We start from the raw sequence: 25581 nt of genomic DNA, 5'->3' as shown, positions 1-25581 counted from the left end.
CATAGAGCTTCATATTACATAAGGAACGCCAAGTCATCAGTGTGCTAACATAGTGACTTTACACATGCACACGGATTTTGAGGCGCTGTTGCGAGACAAGAAAGTTCTACACATCAGCTCAAACTGATTTCATCCGCAGGTATGTTATACTTTATAACGTGTTTCAGAATAATAATTGTGACTATGTTCGAGCTGTTACGAGTTCTTGTTAGAATCACCTAATTTCCGTGACTTGTCTCATTATTATAAGTCTGAGAAAGCACTTCAGACTTGTCATGATGGCATGAAATAGGAACCGCCTTGACAACACACTGCACGAAAACTTAGAGTAGTTGGGTAATGTTTACTTCGTTTTTTATATAAACACTTCTGAACTTTACAATGGCAGTATATAAAGGTCAAGCACGGTAATACCGGACGTAACAAGGGTTGTAAAGGAAATTACTGCACTTGATCGTTATTTACTACCATTGTAAAGCCAGATACTGTGTACATAGTAAACATTACCTGAGTTTACAACCTTTGGTAAATCCAACTTTTCTTGCAGTAAACAGACATAACAGTGTCCGTCGCTAAGTGTGAACGTGGCGTACATACATGTAGGACTTTAGGTTACATTACAACAGCCAAGTTCCCATATGCTACAGTGAGGCTTTACTCGTGTGCATGGATTTCGCGGCGCTGTCGGAAGACAAGAAAGTTCTACACCTCAGCTCAAACTAGTACCATCTGCAGGTAACTTCATCAATTTTAGAATAATGTTGTGATCATGTTCAAGCTGTTGTTGTTAGAATCACAGATATCAGTTACTTTTTAACTCGCCTATGTATCCTGCAAATATATATGTTAGGGTACAGGTTGTGACCTGATATAATCTCAGATCATACCGGTAGAGAGCCCGCTTCCAGAATGTTAGAAATGTGTTAGGGTGGTCCTACTTACTAATCTCGAATTTCGAGTCAACCCATTGATCTAAAGCAACACTGATTTTAAAAGTTGTTGAAAATGAATTTACCTCGGCGATGTAGTGGGAGTGAAATGTTTGTCTATCACTATATTGACACATTTGAAACTATCCGGAGGAGGATTTGCTACTTTTACTTTTTAAAACGATTACTTTCCTCCCACAACGCAACGATCAGTCGCTTATTAAGATCTGATGCCTTTTACAGTAATTCATTCTTCCGAAAGACTTACGATTTATTATGCATCTAGGTTTCTTCCTGTTTTATTTATATGTCTGTAGAGCTTTTGTATTATTTTAATGATGTACTGTACATGTGTTATATGTTTTTTTTTTACCTGAAATAAAGAATGAAAGAAAGAAAAGTTTTGGCTGTCTTTTGAGAGAAAATGTTAAAATCGATTCTACCGACAGAGACTCTCCGGTAAAAATCCGGTAAAATCACCTATTTGGAATACTCTCTACTCTGACATATATATTGCAATGTTAAAATTGAGGATAATGTACGGACACTTAAGTCATTAAAAATAATCACTGACGTAAGTTAAGACCAGTGGTTGAATTTTCTCAACACATTTCTATTGATACTATTATGTCAGACATACAATAGTAACTAAAACTGTGTGACATTCTGACCTATTTCAGTCTTTGAAAATTCACCATGGAATCTAGCAGTGACGAAGACGTCGACATGGCTGCAAATGAAAGGTATTTTTTTCTTGTCGTCTTTTACTTTACTATTAGGTAGAACTGACGCAAATAGTGTCAAAAAGGATGATAGTTTCATTGAAATAAATTGCGTGGCGCCATTGTCTCTCTAACACAGAGGCTCAACCTTGTCCATTGTGTGTAGCTGAACTGAACAAGGCCGAACGTCAATTTGTGGCATGTAATTGTCGTTCCAAAAAGCGGTCGATACTCAAATATCATTTATTTTCAAGGCTCAGGAATCCTACTGACATAAAATTTTATCACGCAATATATCAGGCCTGTCTATTATAGAATAGTTAGTTCATCTGTAGTGCGAAACAGTCGGACTCTGACAAGTAAAAAGAGAACTGATGAATGACATGTTTAGATGTTTTGTAATTTAGCTTTAGAATGTAGAAGGCCGTTTAAAGTTTATTTATTACCTCCATGAAAAAATGAAGGTATTGTTTTTGGTGTGTGTGTGTGTGTGTGTGTGTGTGTGTGTGCGCGCGCGCCAATATGCGTGTGTGTGTGCGTGCGTGCGTGTGTGCGTGTGTGTATGTATGTATATGTGTGTGTGTGTGTGTGTGTGTGTTTCAACATATTTTTAACATAACTTAAGAAGCCCGGGTGGATTGTTATTACGTTTAATATGTATGTAAGACTTGTGAATACGAAGGTGAAGATCGATTTTTGGCCGCCTAGCGGCTTTCCTTGGTACTGCAGTCTGTCTTTTAATTTCAGCCCAGGATTTATTCATTCAAATATTTTTTTCTGTAGCTTTGAGGAGGACTGGGATACCTTCATCACTCGTCCTGCAGACAATGCCCACTCCTCCAAGAATTCCTATCTAAAAATCGCCATAGTCGTGGCCAAAGTTCTGTCCTACATTCTCTTCTTCCTCGCCGTCCTGGGTTCCGCCATCGGAAGCAAGATGGCGCTCATCATCCTCGCTTCCAACACGATGCATCACGGGAACGATACCGCAACGCACGCCGGGAACAGTACGTTACGACTGTGTACGAACTTGACCTGTGGCACGAACGGGTCAACTTTGGCGACTTTGGCAAGCCCGATTGTACAAAGTGGGTTACAGAACATTGCGAATGAAGCCGGGAAAGCTGAGAGAGCGAAGTACATGCTGATGTTGATGGGGACGATTCTTGTACCGGAAGTCATGACGGTGTTACGTAACATCGTTCGGATCATCTTCAGCAAAATGAAGGGCCCTTCTTGGGGAGTTCTGTGGAAGGTAAGGCAGCAAATTCTAGCAATTTAAATACGTGTTACCAGATCTAGATTTTACTTCATGATGGAGGATATTGTTGACAGAATGAAAACAACTTTTCATGTGTGTTTGTGTGTGTGTGTGTGTGTGTGTGTGTGTGTGCGTGTGCATGCATGCGTGTATGGATAGTGTTCAGCACCAAGGACAGGGGCATTGTTATGTATGTGCATGTGTGTGTGCATGTGTGTGTGTGTTTGTGTGTATGTGTGTGTGTGTGTGTGTGTGTGTGTGTGTGTGTGTGTGTGTGTGTGTGTGTGTGTCTGTGTGCGTGAGTGTGTGCATGCATGCGTGGATAGTGTTCAGCACCAAGGACAGGGGTATTGTGTGTGTATGTGTTCGTGTGTGTGTTGCTTTCTGCTTGTTGTGACGCATTATATTATTATATTTCCACTTTTCTTAACGATAGGTTTGTCTCATCGAGGCTCTCTCAACATCCGGGATATGCATCTTCGTCCTCCGCGTTCTCCCCAGATCAAACTTCATTTTCTCCCTACTGCTGATGAACGGGGTCTGCTTCGTGCCCGCCATCTTGAAAATCCACGCCACCATCGTTCGAAAGGACATAAAGTCAGGTCGCAGAGAGATCATGTTGTTTCTTGACGTTATGTCTTGGCTGATGCAGACCAGTGCACTTTGCTTACTCCCTGCACAACCATTTGGTCATTACAATGGTCCAACATGGGAAGTAACATTATCATTGTTTCTGATATCTTTCCGTTGGTGGGAAACATTCGCAGGGGCTGACATAGTCTTCCCTTTCTTTTTCAACGTTCCCCTCTACAAGCTTAAAGTCGGGCTCTCTGAAGTAAGATGCAAAACATACATCTATGCAGGAATTATGAACATAGTAATTATTGGTTTGGTCACATTTCTGATTTTGGCATCATCAGAAGATATCACCCTTGACAAAATTTTAGCACCAGTGAAACTTGAGTGGGACGAAGAGAATTATTTTATCCAAATATCTCTGCTTTTCTTTGTTCAACTAGTTACGTCAGCGACATGTTTCTTGTTCTCTCGTCTGTCATGTATGACGTGTATCCACAGGGTGGGGTTCGCTCTTCCACTTTGCCTCGCCACCCCCGCTACAATGGCCATGTTTGTCATAGACTGCCAGTGGCGTAACGTCTTTAAATTCAACAGCCTGAACATTTGGGAGTGTGACGTAGATTTGAAACAAAGTTGGCGGGAAATCATCATTGGAATCGTGTTGTGGTGGCTTTCTCAACTCTGGATATCGTCCCACATTTGGTTCCGCTCAAATCATCGGTTCGCGCCAACCAGCAAGATGTTCGTTCGCCCGATGTATTGTGGGGCATTGGTGGAGCAGTGCCTCATGCTTAACCGGAAGTCGAAGGACGAAAACGAGGCTAGGACCGGAAGTAACGTCACGAAGATCGTGACAGATGTGGTGGCAGCACCTGTGGACTCGCTCATCTACCTGTGCGCGACGATGTGGCATGAGACTGAAGAGGAGATGGTACAGATACTGAAGTCTATTTGCAGGTGAGAATTGTCTCTTTGATGATATTCAGATTGTTTTTGCTGTCATGCTTCTTCTTCTCCAAACACATCAGGTCAATGACCTGGACCAGACGTCTCGGTCACCATGGTAACTGGTGCTGTAGCAGACACCCAGTTGTGTTGGGTTACAGTATGTAGCAGTTGGAGTTGGAGGGGCTGATCACCTGTACATGTATATGAATGTGTTTAAGTAAGAATAAACAGAGTAGTAGATTGTTATACTTCACAATGTGAAGGTAGATATTATGCATTTGCTTTGAAAAGGCTACCTTCTAGCAATGAAATATATTCAGTCCAGTAAACACTTTCCTTTTCACAGAGGCAATAAAATGTAACAAAATAATTGTTTTCATTGTACGACATTGCAACATCGACTTTTTTTACGATTTCTGATATTATCATCTTCGAACGCAGAATGGATTTGGACCAGGCAAGTCAAGCAAGCGCTCCCGACATGCAGCGCGACAACTACCGGTGCGAGACCCACATCCTGTTCGATGACGCAATGGACCTGAGGGATGATGGGAAACTTGTCGTGAACGACTTCGTCCGACAGCTCTGCAGACTGGTGCCCACAGCCGCCAAGTAAGCTTCGCAGACTTTAACTAACTAACACACGCCAAAAAGCAGACTGAGGTCACTGACGAAAGCTGGTGGATACTAGCTGAAACGTCTGACCGTTTCCAAAATCATATCCAGTTGCTTGAGTAACTGCTGTTTGGCGTATCGTATTACCTGAATGTCTAACCTTAATCGACGAAACTAAGTAACAAACAAACAAACAAACAAACAAACAGTCAAATACTTCCTGTTATGAAACAATAGAGGCTATTTGACCTAATCTGCATCATCCTTGACTTGACATTATCTAAATTTTGTTTCCTTTTGGACTATCAAAAATGTGTCTTCGCCTATTTGCATATCAATCAATAGTTCGTACTTGTAAACGCCTTGATGCATATCAATCAATAGTTGATGCTTTAATATTAATCTGCTTTTCTGATAATTTTCCTGTGTTCTTAACTGGTGAAAAGTAGTGGATGCTACACGAAACGTCTGACCGTTTCCAAAAGCATATACAGTTGCTTGAGTAACTTTTGTTGCGCACACAAACAAGCAGTTTGCAGATTTCAATCATTTCAATCTTAGCTATGCGTAATGGTATTTCTTAAATCAATAAACAATGTATACAACTGGACTAAAATTGAGTAAACGCTCTAAATCTACAACCACTTGTTTACTTTACGAAGAGCTGACGTTTCAATGACCGTCTGTCATTTTAATCAGGGTACCGTCGTTCTTATTGAACAAGTGGTTGTATCAAATCATTCACCAACCTAATGTAATTATTGTATGGATGTCATTCATAAGATTTTCCAGTTGAGCAAATTGTTCACAGCTATCACGATCAGTTGTTCATACATCCTTGCCAAGTGTAAATAGATCTCTGGCAGTATATAAAATGTTGAAAAGTAGGTTAAACCTTATACATGGATAGCCTCCATAGTATGCCAAACACTGGGTTTTTTTTTGGGGGGGGGGGTCTTCAGGGTCTTTGAGAGCTTTTATGTGCTATTTTCTGATTGCATATAGACAACATAGCCGGCCTGGTTGAATTAACCCCGTTTTTAGAACTGGGCTAATCAGAAAACAGCCGAAGACCACCAAACCCCCAGTTCTATAAGCCTGCTACGGAGGTTAATACATGTACAAGATTATTGCATGTAAACAATTCTTTTACATCAGTATAGAAGAAGGTCGTGTGACATGTGGAATTTTACATGGAAATTTCTCATGAAAGACGTTTCCTTTATTCTAACTCAGTGCTGTACGAGACAGAGGTGATCAGGTGACCGTGCCTGACCCCACCGTGACCCCGACCCCCTACGGAGGTCAGCTGGTGTGGAGGCTGCCGGGAGGTCACGTGATGGTGGCGCATCTCAAGGACAAGATGCGGATACGTCATCGGAAACGGTGGAGCCAGGTAACCATGGCAACGATATTTCCAAGTTTTTTGCATTTTTTAAAACTGAAAAAGCAGTGGATTGAATGACACTAAATCAGAGAAGTTGATTCCTAGGCTCTTGTTCTTTTGCCCTGTTTATTTGTTTACCTGTTTTTGTTGTTTATTTGAAAGATCTCCATTACTGAGTATATACATATACTACACCTTTCTTCCTGGGGTCATAAAAGTTACAAATACATATGATTACGAACTTATTTACACATTAAACATAGGTACACTTATCATAAATTCCGGCCAGGTAAAGAAGGAAACACATGTGTTTCATTTCGTGTTTGCTACTTTTACCTGTATACATTTCGGATGTTTGGAATGTTCTAATAACAATGTTGTTGACCTGTATTGTGATATAAAGCATTAAGAAATGACAATTTACAGTGACCAGTTGATTAGACCAATACACAATTGTCTGCCATGCCTGTCTTAACAGTGAAATCTCAATCAGTCTTCAGACCAAATCTGGGTTTGTGTCAGTTTCACATGTACCCAGTGACACATATAAATTGCCTGACGTGCAAGTTAACGGTACATTCAGGAAGCTTGAACCGTACACGCTTTGTCCGTCTGGCTACCTGATCGATGTAGAACTTTTGTTAATGTTTTATAGCGCGTAACATGTTTGAACCATTCTTTATTCTTTATTCATATCATGGTCAATGATATATCTTGAGTTCATGGTGTGTAATAATGGGTTCAATGGTATTTCACAATTATCAATTCTTATATATGCTAGACACGATCTGTATCTGTATCTGTATAGCCGGTATAACCGCCTTTCAGTGTAACACACTAGCTTCGCAGGCACGCGGCGCGGCGGCAGCTGGATATATTACACCGATCGACTTGGTAGTACCTAACCCTTGAACTTCTAACTCTAGGCACTGCTTATAGCTATCTAATGACAATGCCCCTACTGTATTTGGTGACAGTGAGTTCCACTCTGCGTAGTTCTAGGAAAGAATAAATTCTTGAACACCTCATTCCTTGGTTGATAACTCTGGTACGTACTTGAAGGCATGACTATTTCTTGTTCTCTTCTGGGCTGGTATTAGGTACTTAGTAGTTGGGACGTCCACCAGTTTATTAGTCATTTTTTAGTCTATCTGTTAATGCCTGTCATGAAAATACAAATGTCTGGCTTATTAGTTCCGGCTATCGTGATTCCATGTACAGGTCATGTACATGTATCATCTCCTTGGGTGGTCGTTAAAACAACAATGGTCGGCTCGGATAAAAGCAGAGAAGGACCCGTTGATAAAACTCCGGTTGGAGACCCTGTACAAACTCCGGTGCGATAACACGTACATCCTGGCACTTGACGGTGACGTAGACTTCCAGCCGTCAGCCGTGCAGCTATTGGTGGATCTGATGAAGAGGAACCCACAAGTCGGCGCGGCCTGCGGAAGGATACACCCGATCGGGTCAGGTGAGGAGTCTGCGAACTATATTTTTTGTGGTGACGGCAAACAGTAACTAGAAAGGTAACATTTGCCAAGCAAATGCGCAATGTTTACCGTACATACTCTAGCATAACAAAATACTGTTGCTCTACTTTTTCGTACTCAAACGCATCCATATACTAGTATATGGTGACCACATACCAGCCCCTCCAACTCCTGCCACTTGCTACATAATGTAACCCAACATCACAGGGTGTCTATCTGCTACAGCACATGTGTTGGAGAAGAAGAAGAAGAAACAGTCACAAAACAATATATTGTCCTTCTGCGAAGGTCAACATTATCACAAGTTTTTAACAAGATCTAAACATTATATCAAAATCGTGATGGTCATTTTTTGTTTCATTTGAATAATGTTTCAGGTCCCCTGATCTGGTACCAGATGTTTGAGTACGCTATCGGGCACTGGTTCCAGAAGACAGCGGAGCACGTGTTGGGGTGCGTGCTGTGCAGTCCGGGGTGTTTCAGCCTGTTCCGCGCTACCGCCATCATGGATGACAACGTCATGCACAAGTACACCACCAAGCCGACTGAGGCCAAGCACTTCGTACAGTATGATCAAGGTACGTCATACAAGAAGTTTGGAGACCATGGAAGCTCTTGGTATTAGTATTGCCCGTAGTATTGACTCAGTGTACCATTTTACAAAACATCATCCTAATAATGATATGTTTATTGCAAATTCATGCCCGAGGGCTAATTGCAGGAACAGGAATTAATAATGTGCTTTAAGTGTTGACATCCACTCCATTAAGTAAGGCAAGTCTACAGATAGTCAGTCAGACCTTGTGTTTTATACTTTAGTACTAGAATGACTTTTCAAAATGTAACCATCATTTTAAAACCGTTATTTACTTGACCCACAGGAGAGGACAGATGGCTGTGCACGTTAATGTTACAGCAGGGCTGGCGGGTTGAGTATTCTGCAGCTTCTGATGCCTTCACGTACGCACCGGAGGGGTTCAAGGTAAATGTAAAGAATTTATAACATCAACTGTCAGTTTTTGGCAACGTCTCAGGGAGGAGCCTAATAGTGCAGTATTGTGTGCAATTTGCAAGAATTCTAGGAATTGTGCAGAAATTTTATCCACAGGCATGGCATGTCCACAGGAATGTCTCCGAGCTCTTTTTGCAGACTCACATGTATGCCCACATCCCTGGAAATCCTTGGGAAAACCCTTCTGCCCCGGATGCCCTTAGGCTAGTTTCTGTGACCCTGGGTCTCGTTCACTATACACCGGGTACTCACCGCCACCCAGCTGCAGGGTGGCGGACAGGGAGTAGCGCCCCTGCCCACTGAGGAGCTGGGCTTACCACACAAACACAAAGCGACCACCCTTGCCCCCCACGTACATACCCCTACCCCCCCGTGTCGAGAGCCTTCTGCCGAAAGAAGTTACGACACGTAAACCCGAAGAAGACACTCAGGGGAGGAGTGTACTGTGTCTGTCTAGACTTAACAGGTACCAAGGCTTCCTCAAAATCATGAAATTTTGGCATTAGGTCTCAATATTCATCATAAAACCTTTTTTTTCTACAGGAGTTTTTTAACCAGCGGAGACGTTGGGGACCCTCCACAATGGCAAACGTCATGGACCTGTTACTGGACGGCCGGAGGACGGCTAAAATTAACAGCAGCATCTCAAACCTCTACATCATCTACCAGGTTAGTGTCTTGTTGCTTCATTTGTCACGAAACTCTGATGAATTGGAGAATTATTTTCGCAAATGAGCGGCAAAAAAGTATAAGATATCTGTATCTGTTTAACCGGTATAACTACCGTTCAGTGTAACACACCAGCTTCGCAGGTAGCTGACAATACTACACCTAACGACCCTCTACATTCAACTGCTATCTATCTAGTGAAGATGCCCTTACTGTACTCGGTGACAGCGAATTTCCCTTTACGATACATGTAGGCCTAGGGAAATAACGAGTTTTTCAACACCTCTATGCTTGTTTGTCAATTAACTCTGGTACTTGACGACATGGCTATTTCTTGTTCTTAACTGGTATTGTGACATCAAAAGGCAACTTGTAACCCTGTATGAACTATTGCCCATCTAGATGGCCATGATGATATCGTCTGTACTCGGTCCCGCCACGGTGTGCATGATGATCGCAGGGGCGCTGACGTACGCCTTCAAATGGGACAACGTCACAGCCATGGCCGTCTCAGTCGCGCCCCCTGTCGGATTCATCATACTCTGCTTCGTCGTCAAACCTGATACTCAGGTACGGAGAAATGGTTTTGAAAGATAGGGAGGGGCTCAATGGGAATAATGCTTTTTCCTACAGCTGCTTTCTCCCATTCCTTACTTTGTTTCCGTGGTAAACCAACTGATTATTCTAGCAGATTATTCTATTCTGAGTTAGTATATTACATAATAAGAAATAAACTGTTATCCAACTCAAGGAATTTGACTCACCAAAATTTTAGCCTCTCGGTCTTCATCAGCTGTCTGACTCAAGCGCTGTAGACACGTGATTTATCGACACGTGTGACGTAAGCACTGGGTCAAAGGTCGTCATCGGGAAGTCGGTACCGCCCCCCGTCCCGGTTGAGGGATGGTTGCTGTGTCATGATGTTAGTCAATTCGTTTGAGTTGGAGAACAATCACAATTTGTTTCTCACTATGTTATTTACCAACTCAGATGAACTTTCATGTTAATAATATTTGTTTTATTCCTGAACTTTTGCACAGATCAACGTCGCCGCCATCCTGAGCGCCATGTACTCGTGTGTGATGATGGCTGTGGTGGTGGGGATTGCAGGCCAGATCACGGTGGAGGGTCCCCTCAGTCCCGTGGCCCTCTTCACGTTCCTCATGTGCGGGCTGTTCCTCATAGCGGCCATCATCCACCCACAGGTAATTACGTGGTGTTAGCTGGTAGGCATTTTACACCTCTATAACCATTGGCGGTACACAGTAGTTTACATTAGCTGTAGAAAGATATCACTGTAAATTTTGATATGCCCTGCATTTACCTATATTCATTAGCTTGTAGGAGCATAAACGTACAATAGATGTCATTCATTCATATGCCTATTCATTCATTCATCCATCGATTCATTTATTCATCCATTCACTCATGCATTCATTCATCCATCCACTCACTCATTCATCCATTCAATCATCAATTCGTCCATCTATTCATCCATCCATCCAAAAAGTCATTCATCCATTCAATCACCCATTGGTCGATGCATTCATCCATCCATCAAGTCATTCATTAATTCATTCGTCCATTTTTTCTCGGTTCATCAGGAGTTCTGGAACATCGCGTGCGGCGCGCTGTACCTGCTGTGTGTGCCGTCTGGCTACCTGCTGCTCATCATCTACTCTCTCTGCAACATGAACATCGTCAGCTGGGGAACAAGGGAGGTACGGTTGTTTCATCCAGAACCGTGCTTTATCCAGGAATCGAACGGTTCTGGATAGTCTAAGCGTATCCAGAACCGTGCTTTATCCAGAACCGTGTTCTATCCTTGAATGGGTTATGGTTATGACCAAACACGGTTCTGGATAGTCTCCGCGTATCCAAGGACATAGATTTGGACCAGTCCCAATTCTGGATACAAAAACGACTTGTAACCAAAACCGCGCTTTCTCTAGAACTTTGCTGAGTCAAGGTTATGGATAGTCCAAGTGTACCAAGAACCGTGCTTGTTGCAAATCTATATATACGTGGATACGTGGAGACTATCCAGAACCATGCCTGATTCTAACTCTAACCCATTAAGGCAAAGAACTTGAGAGGCATGGTCTCGGATGCAGTAATAGCCTCAAGGATACCGACAACTTTTTGTCTACTTTGCATTCCAAGCGATGTAATGAAATGAATTTTAAAAGTTACTTCAAAAGCTGCTTGAAAGTAGTGTATAGCTCTAGTCTATATGTAAACCTTTTCTTTAACCAAGATATTACGTATACGTTATGTATTAGGTAAAGAAGAAAGGCAGCACGAAGAAAGCAGCCGGCGGACCGCAGCCCAAGACAGCGAAAGAACGGTTCATGCAGCTATTTAAGGGTGGAGACGACGATGACTCTGGTTATCTGTGCGGCTGCGGAAACTTGTTCAAGTAAGAGATACAATCATGATATCCAAAACTATCGTCAACACAGACGACTGCTGGCTATGGTTTTCTTGTTGCTTTTTTTTCGTTTTGTCATTTGCCTTTTTTTACTAAACCAACAGAAGACACGGTTCAAGTGTACAGTTTTTCTAGAGGATCAAAGAATGAATTTCATATAAGTGTATAGCAAATTGTCTTTAAATTAAACAAATTAAGCATACACTTAGTTCCGTTTTGCCTTCTTGTAATGTGTACTTCATTGTCCCTGTCTATCATTGTGAAAGTTCTAACGTCATTGTTGTTTAAGAAAATAATACCATCCATAGTTTCTCAAGTTATATTCCCTCCCTCCCTTCCAGGTGTGAGATGTGCCCCAGAAGTAAGCGCCAGGATGACTACCTTCCTCTGGTGGAGGCGTTAGACAAGGTGAGATGAGATAAACTGGTGTAATAGATTCATGACACATTTTCACAGTGTGTGTGTGTGTGTGTGTGCTGGTTTTGGTTGTTCGTATTTGCTTTGCTTGTTGTTCCCGGTACAACAAATATAATTATTTGAAACAGTATTGCATGTTTATTCCCAAGGGGGATAAATGCATAGATGTATAAAGTACAATGTACTAGAAAGAAATCACAACAATAACTAGAAAGGCCAATATTTGCTTTGGAGCAAATACAGCGATGGGTTCACCACATTTTACGACATGGCAGGGAAAGAATGAGAAACACAAGGGAAAACAATGATTTACATTGATATAACTATAATATGAAGTAAAATACAACTAAAACAACAGTTGGATAGCAATTCCCTACTTTATTGGTTAGGATTTTTGATTGCATAATGCAAACTGTTGATTTTCAAAGTAAAAAAAAAACGTCCATGCCCCGCATTCCAATTCTGGAGCAGGAAAGCTTGAAATACCTACCAAAACACTTGAATACAGACATACTGTCAGTATGGAAATGGAAATGCAGGTGTTAATCAAGTTAAATCCCAACAGCCAATCAGCAAGAAGAATAGAGGAAAGCTGCATGCCTATTGGTTGATGCCCTGCATTCCATTGTGATGACTCATGCCCAAATGTGGTAAACAAGGCACACTAACACAGTAATACATTTGCTATAACACAGCCAAAAAACTCAAATAAAACCATTCTAAAAGCCTGTATCACAATAATTTAAAAACGCCTAGGGGTATTTGCCCACTGTACCTCCATACCAAATTTCAGGACCTTGGGCCCTAAAATGAAGAAGCTGAATCCATTTAAAAAATGGCAGGAGAAGAAGAAGAAGAAGAAGAAGAAGAAGGAGGAGAAGAAACATCAGAAAAAGCAATATGGGTTCACCACCACTTCGTGGTGTGGTGAACCCATAATAACAAAGTAAGGCTAACATCAGGTCTAAGGTATAAAATGCTAAAAAAAACTATATAAAGTGATATCGATCTAAGTTCTAATGGCTTCTTCTCTCTTTTTTATATATATACACACACACATACGGTGTGCCCGGTACAATTGCCGGGCAATAAAGTTCTCCTTTATTATGAATCCCAGGTGTACAGCCGAGATTTGAACCTCTTACAACGGTTAGATAATTGTTATCAATGCCAACTATTTATGTATATGTTGTTATAAGTTGTTGTGCAATGACGTTCTTCATGATACCTCCAGGTGTACAGCCGTGCTGCCAGCCGGACCGTGAGCAGACTGAGCGTCAGCAGGGCAGCCAGCAGGGCGGGCAGCAGCAGGGCAGGCAGCAGGCGGTCTGTCAGGAGGGTCAGCTTTTCCGGAGACAACGACCTGTCCTCCGACATAGAGGAGGAACTCATCATGGACGACATCTTCCAGGAGGAACTGCTCAAGGAGGAAGGTAAACACTGGATAGAGGAGACAATGTTTAACTCGAAGATTGGAAATGTTATGTTTTTCAAATATAGATAGATAGATACATGTAGATAGATAGATGGATGTATATCTTTGTATATATATATATATATATATATATATAGAGAGAGAGAGAGAGAGAGAGAGGGAGGGACAAAGAAATAGATTGATTATTGGATGGATAGATGGGTAGATAACTTGATGGATAGACAGATGGATTTTTATTCCTATATATGTATATACAGAGAGAGTTGGGTGAATAGATAGATGGATAGATAACTAGATATATAGATAAATGGATGCATGGATGAATAGATGGATATAGATAGTGTTAGATTGATTAATGGATGGATGGATGGATGGATGGATGGATGGATGAATGGAATAAGTCTTGTACTGTATCTAAGTTGGGATGGCAATGTTTATGTTTAGACCATAACATGCAAGTTGGAATTTTGTAATGTTTCTTCAGAGCGGCCGCTGGCAGATGAGGAGCCTGAAATCGACCAGGACTACTGGCTGACGGAGGACGTGTTCGCCAGCTGCCCTGTACAACACCTGGACGAAGGCGAGGCCAAGTTCTGGAGGACCCTCATCGCCAAGTACCTACATCCTCTGGACGAGGATAAACAAGAGCAGGAGAGAATTGCTGGGGAACTCAAGTCTCTGAGAAACAAGTAAGAACAAGTAACTTCTTGGGAAAATGGCTAGTAAAAGATAAAAGCGTTGAGGGACTATTGATGTGTGGATTTTAATCCATGAATGAAAGACCGTTATTGTATGTTTATGCTCTTACAAGCTACGTAAATGTCATGAATAATGTTTACAATTTGAAGAATAACTGTAGATGACGCCCCTAGACGGTTACTAAGTATTTATTTACCATAGTATTTATTTATTTTGCCAGATGTTTATTCATTTTTCATGTTTACTTGCTCATCATGCTAGAGCTATAAGTCTGTGCTATACTCTCATAATCCTATAGTCTGTTCTATAACTTTATAATCATGGTTATATAGTTCCAATCTTATAGTCACGCTAGAGCTATAAGTCATAGGTAATAATGTTATAAGTCATAATCTAATCGATAATCATGAGCTATAATACGCCAAAAAGCAGTTGCTCAAGCAACTGGATATGATTTTGGAAACGGTCAGAAGTTTCAGCTAGTATCCACTAGCTTTCGTCAGTGACAGTCAACAACTAGGACTAGCTGAAACGCCTGGCTGTTTCCAAAATCATATCCAGTTGCTTGAGTAACTCTCGTATTACCTGAATGTCTAACCTTCATCGACGCTTGAGCTATAATCTTTGTGGCAATGTTTCCTTTCCAGAGTGACGTTTGGGTTCTTCATGCTGAACGCCCTGTGGATGATCGTGACGTTTGTGCTGCAGATCAACACTAAGGACCTGTACGTACCGTATAAACTACCGGACGGTACCGAACTCAAGGTATGCATGGATAGATAACATGAGAGGAATGCAATGTGTTCCATGGTAGGATATTTTGTGTTTGATAACTTGTTACATTGGACTAAAAGTTGGCTTTCAAGTTTCATAGAATGAAACATACAACTGCACCATACAGCATATAGTAGAGGGGATTCATTCCTCAAGCTAACCGACATCTCGCACACGCAGTCGTCCCTCAGTAAGACATATGGGGCCGCATAGTTCCCGTTTAGAACATTTATGCAGTCTGTAACGGGAACTATGCGGCTCCAGATATCTTACTGAGGGACGACTGCGTGTGCGAGATGTCGGTTAGCTTGAGAAAAAGAATCCCCTATACATGTAAATGCATCGTACAATAATGTCTTTGACTCGCGTGATTGGGCTAATGTTTTATTTTCTGTTGTTTAGGTCGAGGCGCTTGGCCTGGCTTTCCTGACTTTCTTCATTATAGTCCTGGTCATCCAGTTTGTGTCCATGGTTTTCCACAGGTAAGGACATCACGCCGTTTACATTTTTCTTTGTCTTTAGTGTAACATTCCTTTCTATCAATACCAGCTCAGAAAAAAGAACAAGACTATCTATTACCCACCCCTTCAACTTCAAGCACCAGAGTTCTCAACCAAGGATTGAGGTGATAATTTTTTTTTCCTAGAACTACCGTAGAGTGGTACTCACGGGCATCATCACTGGATAGCTTTAAACAACGTTTAAACAACGGTTAGATGTAACAAGCCTAAGTCGGACAAGTATGACAGGGGCTTTATTCAACTAAATATGTTCTTCTTTTCTTCTCTACAGGTTCTCCACGTTAATTCACATCCTAGCAGCCACCGAGTTATCCTGTTGTCGTAAAAAGAAAGCGCCTCGCCGTAGGGTAAAGCGGATCAGCGTCCCAACCATCAATGTGGACGAAGCGGCGTCCCAATTGGCTGACGACATCTCCCAGCAGCCAATCGTAAGAAAGATAACAGTTTCTCCGGCTCCCGCCAGACGGGGGTCTCATCAGACCAATCGCAGGCCAGTCTCGTCCGGTCGCAGACTCTCGCGAGAGCAGGGTTCTCGTCACCAGTTCGCGTCGGGTCGCAGACTCTCGCGAGAGCAGGGTTTCCGTCACCAGTTCTCGTCGGGACGCAGACTCTCGCGAGATCAGATGACGAGAAACAACGCCCAGCAACCAAGAGGGCTTAGCAACCGGCGAAGATCAAGGCGCGAGTCCAACTTCGGGCGTAGCAGCAGGAATAAGAGGCGTTCATCATCTCTAGTCTCTGCAAACAGGCCGTCTTCCCGAAGCGGAGGGATACATAATCTCTCCCAGTCACTGTTATCCGTCCGTCCTGGTCACAGTTATCCTGGAGTGCAAAGAAACACTGGCAGAAAGGAAAGACAAGAGCCTACAGAAGGTTATCAAGGAGCCTCGATGAATGCTAGTCTTCCCCAAATTTTGGTTGTTGACCATTTTGACGTCCTGAACGAACGTGATTCAAGATCGGCAATATCTGACGAAGAACCAGCGACAAAACCAACAGTAGTAACTGCCCACATCTCACAGACTAACGGCAATGCAAACGAACCAAAGAGCACAGACATGGAAAAGTCATTCCTGCCTATACAGAAGACCGAGTGGAATGACAACTTACACCGTGAGGTGCCGACAACTATCCAGAGACCGGAGAACATGCACGATTCAAGATCAACCATCTCCTCCGCCAGCCCGCTACCAGAATACATCGACGACGCTGAAGTCATCATAAAAGAGGACGAAATACCTGCCAACCGTCTTAACCCAGACCATGCCACTAATAAAGGACAGAGGAGGATCTTGAGTGAATCTGAGGCGATTCAGTCGGGTTCTGAAAGTGACGATGACGACTGGGATTGGACGGTTCCTCGTCGTGACAACTTAGGACAAGTTTTACCCGGTTCTTCTGAAGGAAGCGACGTCAAAACAGCGTCACAGATGCAGAGTAGAGGTTTGAGGAGAGGGGGTGCGAGGGGTGAGGCTGGCACAGTTTCAGGAAGAAACACAAATCCACTTAGGATAATCAAAAGAAAAGTCTTCGAGCGCAAATCTAGACGACCTAGAAGAAACGTTAAACTGTGATCTGCCAGTTGTTGCAGGTCTGCAGGATGGAAGTACTTTTAATTAACCAATTATCAATATATATCCAATACAATTTCAAGGCAGCAAAGCAAGCAAAAATATTCTAGATGAGGAAATCAGATTATAAATCATTATTTACAGCACCAAAAATGTATATCAAGTTTACTGGCTATGACTCTATTCCACGATATCGGGTGTCTCTTCTAGTTTCTTACAGTTTAACATATCACCATAAACAATATAAAAAGGCAGATTACCAAGATCTCTTGGAGTCATCATACTAGTGGTCAAAATGTTTTATTCAATTTTGATACTTAATGATATACATTGGGTATTTCTATCTTGGTTAATTCTAACATACTCCGCTCGTACTCAATGTTTTCTCACTCGATCGTTAAGAGTGGAAAAATAAAAGGGATCTTCTACCAGTTTAACCGAAATGAAATCAATCAACAGTTGAGGTACCGATGACGTACAGTATATACAGGTTCATTGTACCGGAAAAATTCCAATAGCTCCTGTTGACAAGTACAATGATCAGTGGACCATGGCTTAACGTCCCGCCCTAAGGACCTCGACTTACATACAGCTAAACATTCAAACACATGACTTCTTGGTCCAGAGGCAGGGTCACTAACCACTGGATTACGCACGCTACTTATTCTCTCATTTATACTACTCTACTATTGTTCTGAGAGGTGTACAGTTCTGAGATATTTACAGTTCTGAGTTCTAAACTTTAGTTCCCATGCCCACTTCATCACTATCGTTATCTTAGTGTCCCTGCTCACGAGTTTCTTGCCCTGCTTTATTTTAGCAGTTAAACTCGTGTGTCTGTGTCCCAGCATCTCGGCGTGCGGGCTGAGGTACAGGAAGTGGCCCGACGATCTCCTCCACCACCTGCCGGAAGTGGTCTGGTCCGTACTTGAACAGTCTCAAAGGGTTCAGGTTCCCGTACCTGTACAAACATAAACATATTCTTTTAGCTCTTTTCTCAAAACAACAAGGGTGGGAGGTGGTGGAGTTAAGTGCCTGATTACATTTACATGTTGTTTAACAGAACAGTAAATAGAAGTATCTTAGATTAGTGATCTTACCCCATCTTTTGCAAACAATTAAATAGTATGTTGCAAATAACAAATTTATGCTGTGTAACAACTGTTAATGTTTTCAAACTCACCCCATGTGCTCGTCGTGGTGACCAGGCATGGACGCCATCTTACGAAGAACCTCTCGCATGACAGCTGTGTGGCAGACGGCAGAACGCATCTCTTGTCCACCTAGAGGGACAATTTCCATGGTCAACATTGTAAGATATCAACTTACAACCTTTTCGAATTAATAACGAAGCTTTTTGTGACCCACTTCGTGACGAAAATTGAAGAACTTATAGAGATCACAGTTCATTTCAACAACTTTAAAAGTAAGTAATATCTGTAAAATCATATAAAGAGAAACTAAATATAGCATTATTAATACCTATATCTTCAGCGTAGGAAATCACCCTGGCTGCGATGCCGGCAACTGCTGGTGTTGCCTCTGATGTTCCGGACATGATTTTGACTTGGTCAAAGCCGTCAGAACCTGGGGCTTGTATGTTTTCTCCAGGTGCAAGAAAGTCGACCTCGCGTCCAGTTGGGGTGAAGGAAGACGGCTGGCCCAAATCGTTACAGCTTCCCACACAGATCACGTCCCCAAATCTCGCGGGAAAGGCGATATTTGTCACATGCCTTCTCCCGTCGTTACTTGCGGCAGCAACCACCACTTTGCCTTGGGCAATCGCGTCAGAAACTGCCCGTCTCAGGTTGGAATCAAAGGAGTTCCAACCCAACGACATAGAAATAACGTCAACTGGGCAGTAGTTCTTGGGGCCGGACTCGTCATTCAACAACCAATCAATGGCATCTGCCGCCCATTTCGGTTGACCGCATCCTTGACTACTCATCACCTTACAGATCACCAACCGTATAAAAGGAGCGGTCTGAAGCACGATACCTGCACAACCCGTTCCGTGACCATTATAGTCATAACAGAGGTCATTCGCTTCGTTCGGCACAAAATTCTTAATTGCAGCGATCTTACCAAGGAATTCACTACGGCAAGCGAGAATCCCTGTGTCCAGGACAGCGACTGTGACACAGCGAGGAGGGGATATCTTCTCTAGCGACTCAGATAAAGAGTCTGCGTCATCGTTCCGCGTCAAAGGATGGCTATAGCCACCTTCCCTTGAGTCAAAACAAGCGGACTTTGCGTCCCTAGCTATGGTGTCATCATACGTCAAGGACACCTGTATTGGCCACTCAAGCACAGATGTTACTCCAAGCTCACGGCACATTTCTACTGTCACAGAGGTGACTTCCCCCCTTTGACGATGTATACGATTCATAGTGTTATTCTCGCCGTAATGAGGGATGACGTCAATATTTGGAAAGTCTTCTAACGACAGGCCTTGCGATGTTCTTAATTCTAACCCAAAGGCGGATCTTCCTGTAGGGTCAATGAACGTGTGCATAGAGATGTGCACTGTTATCATCTTACAGGTATCACCATGATCTTCGTCAGATGGGTGTTCGGTATGCCCAGAGTCGTCAGCACACGTTTTTCTAGGATTAAGATTAAGGCGTACATTCAAGCAGAATTCGTCATCTGGACCTGACCGCTTCGATCGATTTGGATACTCTGTCAAATGATAAAGTCTAACTTGTAGGGGCCGGCATGGATTGGTTGTACAGTAGCGCCTTGCAGACTCCCTATAAGGGCAGTGAACGTGAATGGGGTTTTGTACGCGCATGTCATTGATTTGGGCACACATCATGTAGATTTGTTCCAGGCAGCCCCCAGTTTGAAAGTAAATGTGATCAACAGCTACCCTGGAGAGAATCTTTCCGATACATTCTGCTACCAACAGACCTTGTGGCCTTTCCTTTTTCTTTTGTTCTTTCACATACGGATATTCAGGCAAACGAAGCGATACCAGTCGTATGTGAACGACATTATCAGCTTGGAGTTTGTCGATCACTGCGTTAGTGGTATTGATAAACGTATCCTCGTCAAGTAGTTGAATGTGGGAATTATTTTCAAATCCAATACCAGTAAGGTCCAACACCTTCATGTATTTCGCAAACTTCAATGATGTGTCCTTTAGCCACTCGATGGTCCATAGGTTAGACTTGTTGGTCGTGAAGACATCTGTTTCATGAAATAGGCTCGCCATCACAGTAGATTTACCGACTTTGCAACAAGAATGGAGCTTGTGGAAGCGTTTGGTGTCTGAAAGCAGAAAATGCAGCCAAGGTTATTACAGCTATATTTTATCATTTGAACAAGACATAATCAAGAAACGATTTCCCAACGAACCTCCATTTATTGTAGCAAATCGATTTAGCACCACAATTAATATCCTGGTCATGATGCGAAACTTAGTCTTCCTCCTAATAACGCTGTATACCTGTAAGCTGTGCCAAACCAAGGCGGTTTATAGGATATGACATCTTTGACCAAATATATAGTACAGACCTGATCACGAATTTCGCCAAATGTAGTACATTGTACCAAGGAGGTTAATCATACTTTAATAGCGGGCTCTCCTGAATTTAGTGTAGGGCGTTATTGCTAACAACACCCCCCCACCCCTGTGAGGGTCTCCTTTATTCTGTGTTTCTTTTTTTTTCAACTCTTGTCCTGCCGGCATTTTACACAATATTTTACAAAAATTTGATGTCCTAACCAGGCCATAGCCCCTTGACTTGTTTGCCCTGCGGTGGCGTAGTTACTTCCGTATTCGTTGCATTTCGCTGCGGTGGGATGCGTTGCACAAGAAATACCTCCAAATTATGCATATACAGGGCGGTATCTCTCTCTCTCCTCTCTCTCTCTGAGTCTCTCTCTCTCTCTATCTATCTATTTATCTATCTATATATATATATATGGACTCCGTAGGGCACGGGTTTTGAGAAGACGTCATACCTGCCAGGTTAGACGTTTGACTACAGGTATCACATGTACATATACAAAGAGCCAGGTATGTAAGCGTATGCAAATAGATTTACAATGCAGTAGAAGCAAACAGTGCCCGGGACAAGTTGCCTGGTAGGCTTACCTTTATACTGGTGATCTTGGGGATGCTTGAAAGTCCGGCAAAACGTCACCCAACGAGTCTTTACTGTAAGGTAATCACAAGTGTTTCCTCTTTCTTTGGTGTGCAGTCAAAATGGCGAGACGGAAACCCCCGTGTTTATTCATATCGATTGGGGGAATCCCCTTTCGAATAATTGGTCCACGATTGGTCTATACTGGTCACGTGGTGCACTCAACGGAAATGACGTTTGTCAATAACTATGGTACGTGGTAACCGTAGACAGGAAAGTCCCTGATGCAAGATTTTAGTGATTCTTACATTCTTAATCTCTCTTAAATAAAATGCCCTTGTATATACCTGGCACCTGAATATGTATTATGCAATGAGGCTTTTTCTAATGTGTCACCATTCAACTGCGCGACTCTTGCAAAAATAACGTCTTACTCACACTACCTCAGAATTGGCCAATTTATAGGGATTCGTTTCAAAGTGCACTTACGTAACACCTCACTGAATAGTTTCATCAGGTTGTTAAGGCACTGAGTAAAGAGACTCTTTTTTACACAACCAGGTCTTTTATTCAGCCGACGTTTCGGTGACCGTCTGTCGCCTTCCTTAGGGCAATTCTGACTGGTTCACATTGCATTGCAGCACCTAATACCTTGCGTGCAGTTACCGTGTCCATATGGCATGGTATTTGCATTGAGCAAAGTGTATGTTTTGTCATGGTAGGCCAACCTTCTAAACCCCAGGTATGTGAGTTCCAAGGTCCGCAAGGTAAAGTAGTGATTGCTTCGCTGAAGTATGCTGATTGTAATCACAAAAGGGTGATGGTTAGGGATTGGCTAGCTTGTTGGCTGGTATTAAGCTGTTAGTCTGCAGGACACCAGCGAACCATTCTGGAATAGTCAGCAGGGTTTGGGGCGTGTTGAGGGGTCAAATCTGACTCAACTTTAACTCAAATTCTTTTCTATTCGTCTAGAAAGGTAAGCGTGGCATTCTTTGTCCGGAGGGAGGGACACTAATTACTGCAATTGTTCGGAAAACACAGGTTTACAGTACTAAATTCTTTAGTCTCCATGACTACTCCATTACTAGCGTTCACTTCCTCTATGCAGTTCAACTTCTGAGTCGCTAGCTCTCCGTTGTCGCTCCCGTTTGTTACCAGGTGGGTGCGGCTGCGCCGCGGCAAACTGCTGACTGACCGGAAGTGGTCCGACGATTTCCTCCACCACCTGCCGGAAGTGGTCTGGTCCGTACTTGAACAGTCGCCAAGGGTCCAGGTTCCCGTACCTGTGCGTTTATTGGCAAACAAGAAAATGTCGAAAAAGGTTGGTTCAGTCACAGACGAAAAGTAGTGGATGCTACTTAAAACGTCTGACAGTTTTTGAAACTTATCCATTTGCTTAAGTAATTGTTTTCTTGTGTAAAAAAAAAGCACACAATTCACTACTTTTCCAATTTACATGGCTGTTACAAGCCTGATGAGATGGAGCTTGAAACTATATTTTGCAAAATTTCAAATGACAATACGTTTAAAGCTTATGCTGTGCAGTTAACAAACAGTTACACTAGTTTATGTTTTCAAACTCACCCCATGTGCTCGTCGTGGTGACCAGGCATGGACGCCATCTTGCGAAGAATTTCGCGCATGACAGTTGTGTGGCAGACGGTAGATCTCATCGTTTGGCCACCTGGAGGGACACAATCGTTGTATATAATGAAAGTGCATAAAAAGACAGTACATAAGAAAGTCCCTAGATATCAATATACAATTACATTTTGTACGGCAGTCTTTGGTAAATACACATGCAAGCTTTCAAAACTACTATACAAGTTAGCCTGGAGTCCAGTCCGCTGCCCATTAGCTTGGGGAGCGGACTAAATTTACAAGGTTGGACTCCAGGCTACATACAAGAAGCTATATGTATCATGCAATTGTTGAGTATCCCCCATATGCCTTTGTAACTGGGCAATATAAAAAATATCATTCAGAGCTAAACTGTCGTACCTGTGGTTTCTGCGTACGAAATTGCCATGGCTGTGATGCCAGCAACTAGTGGCGTCGCTTCTGATGTTCCGGATCTGGGCATTGAACTGAGAGAACGTATATATATGTCTTCTCCGTGTGCGAGAAAGTCGATCTCACGTCCGGTTGGCGTGAAGGAAGACGGCTGGCCCAAATCGTTACAGCTTCCCACACAGATCACGTCCCCAAATCTCGCGGGAAAGGCGATGTTCGTGAGTTTCTTTCTCCCATCGTTACTTGCGGCAGCAACCACCACTTTGCCTTGAGAGATTGCTTCAGAAACCGCCCGTTTTAAGTCAATGTCAAATATGCTGCCTCCGAAAGACATGGAAATAATGTCAACTGGGCAGTAGTTCTTGGGGCCGGACTCGTCTTTCAACAACCAATCGACGGCGTCTGCCGCCCATTTTAGCTGACCGTGACCTTGACTGCTGATCACCTTACAGATCACCAAACGTACGAATGGAGCGGTCTGGAGCACAATAAAAGCACAGTTCGTCCCGTGACCATTATAGTCATAGCAGAGGTCATTCGCTTCGTTCGGCACGAAGTTCTTGATAGCGGCAATCTTTCCATGGAATTCCTCATGGCAACAGAGAATCCCTGTATCCAGGATAGCAACTGTGACACAGCGGGAAGGTGAAATCTTCTGTAGTGACTCAGATAAATTCAACAGGTTGTGAGGGTTCCGTTCACTACCAAAGGGAGAATATATATTTGGATTCCGATTTGTCCATGAGTCAAAACAAGCGGACTTTGCGTCCTTAGTTATAGTGGCACTATGCCGATATGTCATCTGTATTGGCCACTCAAGCTCAGATGCTATTTCCAGGTTACTGCACAGCTTTACTATATGAATGTATAGAGAATCAAAGTAACAGGTGACTTTAATGTTTGGAAAGTCTTCTAACGACAGGTCTCGCGATGCCCCCAAGGAAATGTTGCTCTTATGACGATCAAGGTTCATCATGATATGCACCGATAACATGTTACAAGTATCAGCATGATCTTCGTTAGAAGGTCGGTATACGGCAGGTGGAAACCATTCTTGTTCACTAACAGTAGTAACATTCATCTTTTTAGGATTTAGGTGTAGGTTCAAACAGAACCTGTCGTAAATTCGGTTATACGATTCAGTTGGACAAAATTTGAGCTGCAGGGGCCGGCATGGATCGGTTGTAGCAACGAAATATGTCGTACCATTTAAGAAGTGAATGTGGATGGGATTTTGTACGCGCAAAACATTGATTTGTGCACATATTGCGTAAATTTGCTGAAGGCAATCATAATTTTGGAAGACAATATGATCAACAGTAACTCGAGCGAGAATCCTTGCGATGCATTCTGCTGCCAACAAACACCCAGTCATGTAAGTCTCTCTTTGTACATTCGAACTTTGATCGGAGTACAGAAGAAGAGACATCAGACCAATGTGAACGACACCATCAGCTTCAAGTTTGTCAATCACTGCGTTAGTGGTCTTGACAAACACATTCTTGTAAAATTGTCGGGTATTTTTAAATCCAATACCTGTAAGGTCCAACACTTTCATGTGTTTCGCAAACTTCAATGGTGTGTTCTTTATCCAATCGAGGCTCCATATGCTTTCATTTCCGGTGGTAAATACCTCTATTTCCGGAAATAACCTCGCCATCAGTGTAGATTTTCAGTGACAGCGTTTGGTGGGTGTCTGAAAGCAGAAATTACAGCTGAAGTTGTTGCAGGTATATATTTTGACAATTTGACCAAGAAATGATATTGAATTGACTTAAGAAATGATTCCCCATTGAACTCCAACAGAAATGCATCAAACTCATGTCCATTTAGTTTAGCAACTTGATTTATTGCAATTGAAGCTTGTGCATACATGTCACATATTTATCATCACTACAATGTACAACAATATCCTCGTCATGATGCGAAACGTAGTCTTGCTCCTAATGATGCTGTATACTTGTAAGCTGTGCCTAACATCCTTGACCAAATATATATAGTACAGACCTGATCA

At 42.6% G+C, this 25581-nt stretch overlaps 3 protein-coding genes across 4 annotated transcripts; 1 reads left to right on the top strand and 2 right to left on the bottom strand.

Moving 5' to 3' along the window:
- The first annotated feature begins 640 nt into the window (after window positions 1-640).
- Window positions 641-17744, top strand: LOC109464835. Its single transcript, XM_019761915.1, has 19 exons — window positions 641-735; window positions 1610-1672; window positions 2435-2906; window positions 3349-4448; window positions 4881-5051; window positions 6291-6450; window positions 7663-7915; window positions 8312-8512; window positions 8816-8916; window positions 10018-10185; window positions 10656-10820; window positions 11220-11336; window positions 11898-12034; window positions 12388-12454; window positions 13698-13896; window positions 14383-14587; window positions 15245-15362; window positions 15774-15853; window positions 16164-17744. Exons 2-19 carry the CDS (start codon window positions 1626-1628, stop codon window positions 17464-17466), a joined length of 5064 nt encoding a protein of 1687 aa, XP_019617474.1. The 5' UTR covers window positions 641-735; window positions 1610-1625; the 3' UTR covers window positions 17467-17744.
- Window positions 17745-17825: 81 nt separating this feature from the next.
- Window positions 17826-21935, bottom strand: LOC109464836. The gene is made up of 4 exons (XM_019761918.1): window positions 21566-21935; window positions 18946-20736; window positions 18647-18746; window positions 17826-18424 (listed from the first exon to the last, which is right to left on the bottom strand). The coding sequence occupies exons 2-4, from the start codon at window positions 20678-20680 to the stop codon at window positions 18280-18282; spliced, it is 1980 nt and encodes a 659-aa protein (XP_019617477.1). The 5' UTR covers window positions 20681-20736; window positions 21566-21935; the 3' UTR covers window positions 17826-18279.
- A 196-nt stretch (window positions 21936-22131) lies between these two features.
- Window positions 22132-24629, bottom strand: LOC109464823 (major intracellular serine protease-like). 2 transcript variants are annotated; one of them, XM_019761897.1, is made up of 3 exons: window positions 23556-24629; window positions 23139-23238; window positions 22132-22837 (listed from the first exon to the last, which is right to left on the bottom strand). In XM_019761897.1, the coding sequence occupies exons 1-3, from the start codon at window positions 24559-24561 to the stop codon at window positions 22639-22641; spliced, it is 1305 nt and encodes a 434-aa protein (XP_019617456.1). In that variant the 5' UTR covers window positions 24562-24629; the 3' UTR covers window positions 22132-22638. The 2 variants fall into 2 exon arrangements, with proteins under 2 accessions (XP_019617456.1, XP_019617457.1); XM_019761898.1 differs by lacking the exon at window positions 23556-24629 and having other exon boundaries at window positions 23139-23391.
- Between the last annotated feature and the right edge of the window lie 952 nt (window positions 24630-25581).

The sequence above is a fragment of the Branchiostoma belcheri genome, unplaced genomic scaffold (assembly GCF_001625305.1).
Source record: "Branchiostoma belcheri isolate BF01 breed outbred unplaced genomic scaffold, Haploidv18h27 scaffold141, whole genome shotgun sequence".
Lineage (NCBI taxonomy): Eukaryota > Metazoa > Chordata > Leptocardii > Amphioxiformes > Branchiostomatidae > Branchiostoma > Branchiostoma belcheri.
The sequence above is the reverse complement of the archived record's forward strand: the minus strand, read 5'-3'. Positions and strand labels throughout refer to the sequence as shown.

Bases quoted from the DNA above. Each gene is read 5' to 3' on its own strand.
- LOC109464835 (XM_019761915.1), top strand. From the start codon at position 1,626: ATGGAATCTAGCAGTGACGAAGACGTCGACATGGCTGCAAATGAAAG. The intron at 11,337-11,897 runs GTACGGTTGTTT...GTTATGTATTAG, and splicing joins TCAGCTGGGGAACAAGGGAG to GTAAAGAAGAAAGGCAGCAC. The intron at 12,035-12,387 runs GTAAGAGATACA...CCTCCCTTCCAG, and splicing joins GGCTGCGGAAACTTGTTCAA to GTGTGAGATGTGCCCCAGAA.
- LOC109464823 (XM_019761897.1), bottom strand. From the start codon at position 24,561: ATGTTATCGGTGCATATCATGATGAACCTTGATCGTCATAAGAGCAAC. The intron at 23,239-23,555 runs GTACGACAGTTT...GTGTCCCTCCAG, and splicing joins TTCGTACGCAGAAACCACAG to GTGGCCAAACGATGAGATCT. The intron at 22,838-23,138 runs GTGAGTTTGAAA...ATAAACGCACAG, and splicing joins CACCACGACGAGCACATGGG to GTACGGGAACCTGGACCCTT.
- LOC109464836 (XM_019761918.1), bottom strand. From the start codon at position 20,680: ATGGCGAGCCTATTTCATGAAACAGATGTCTTCACGACCAACAAGTCT. The intron at 18,747-18,945 runs GTATTAATAATG...TTGTCCCTCTAG, and splicing joins TTCCTACGCTGAAGATATAG to GTGGACAAGAGATGCGTTCT. The intron at 18,425-18,646 runs GTGAGTTTGAAA...ATGTTTGTACAG, and splicing joins CACCACGACGAGCACATGGG to GTACGGGAACCTGAACCCTT.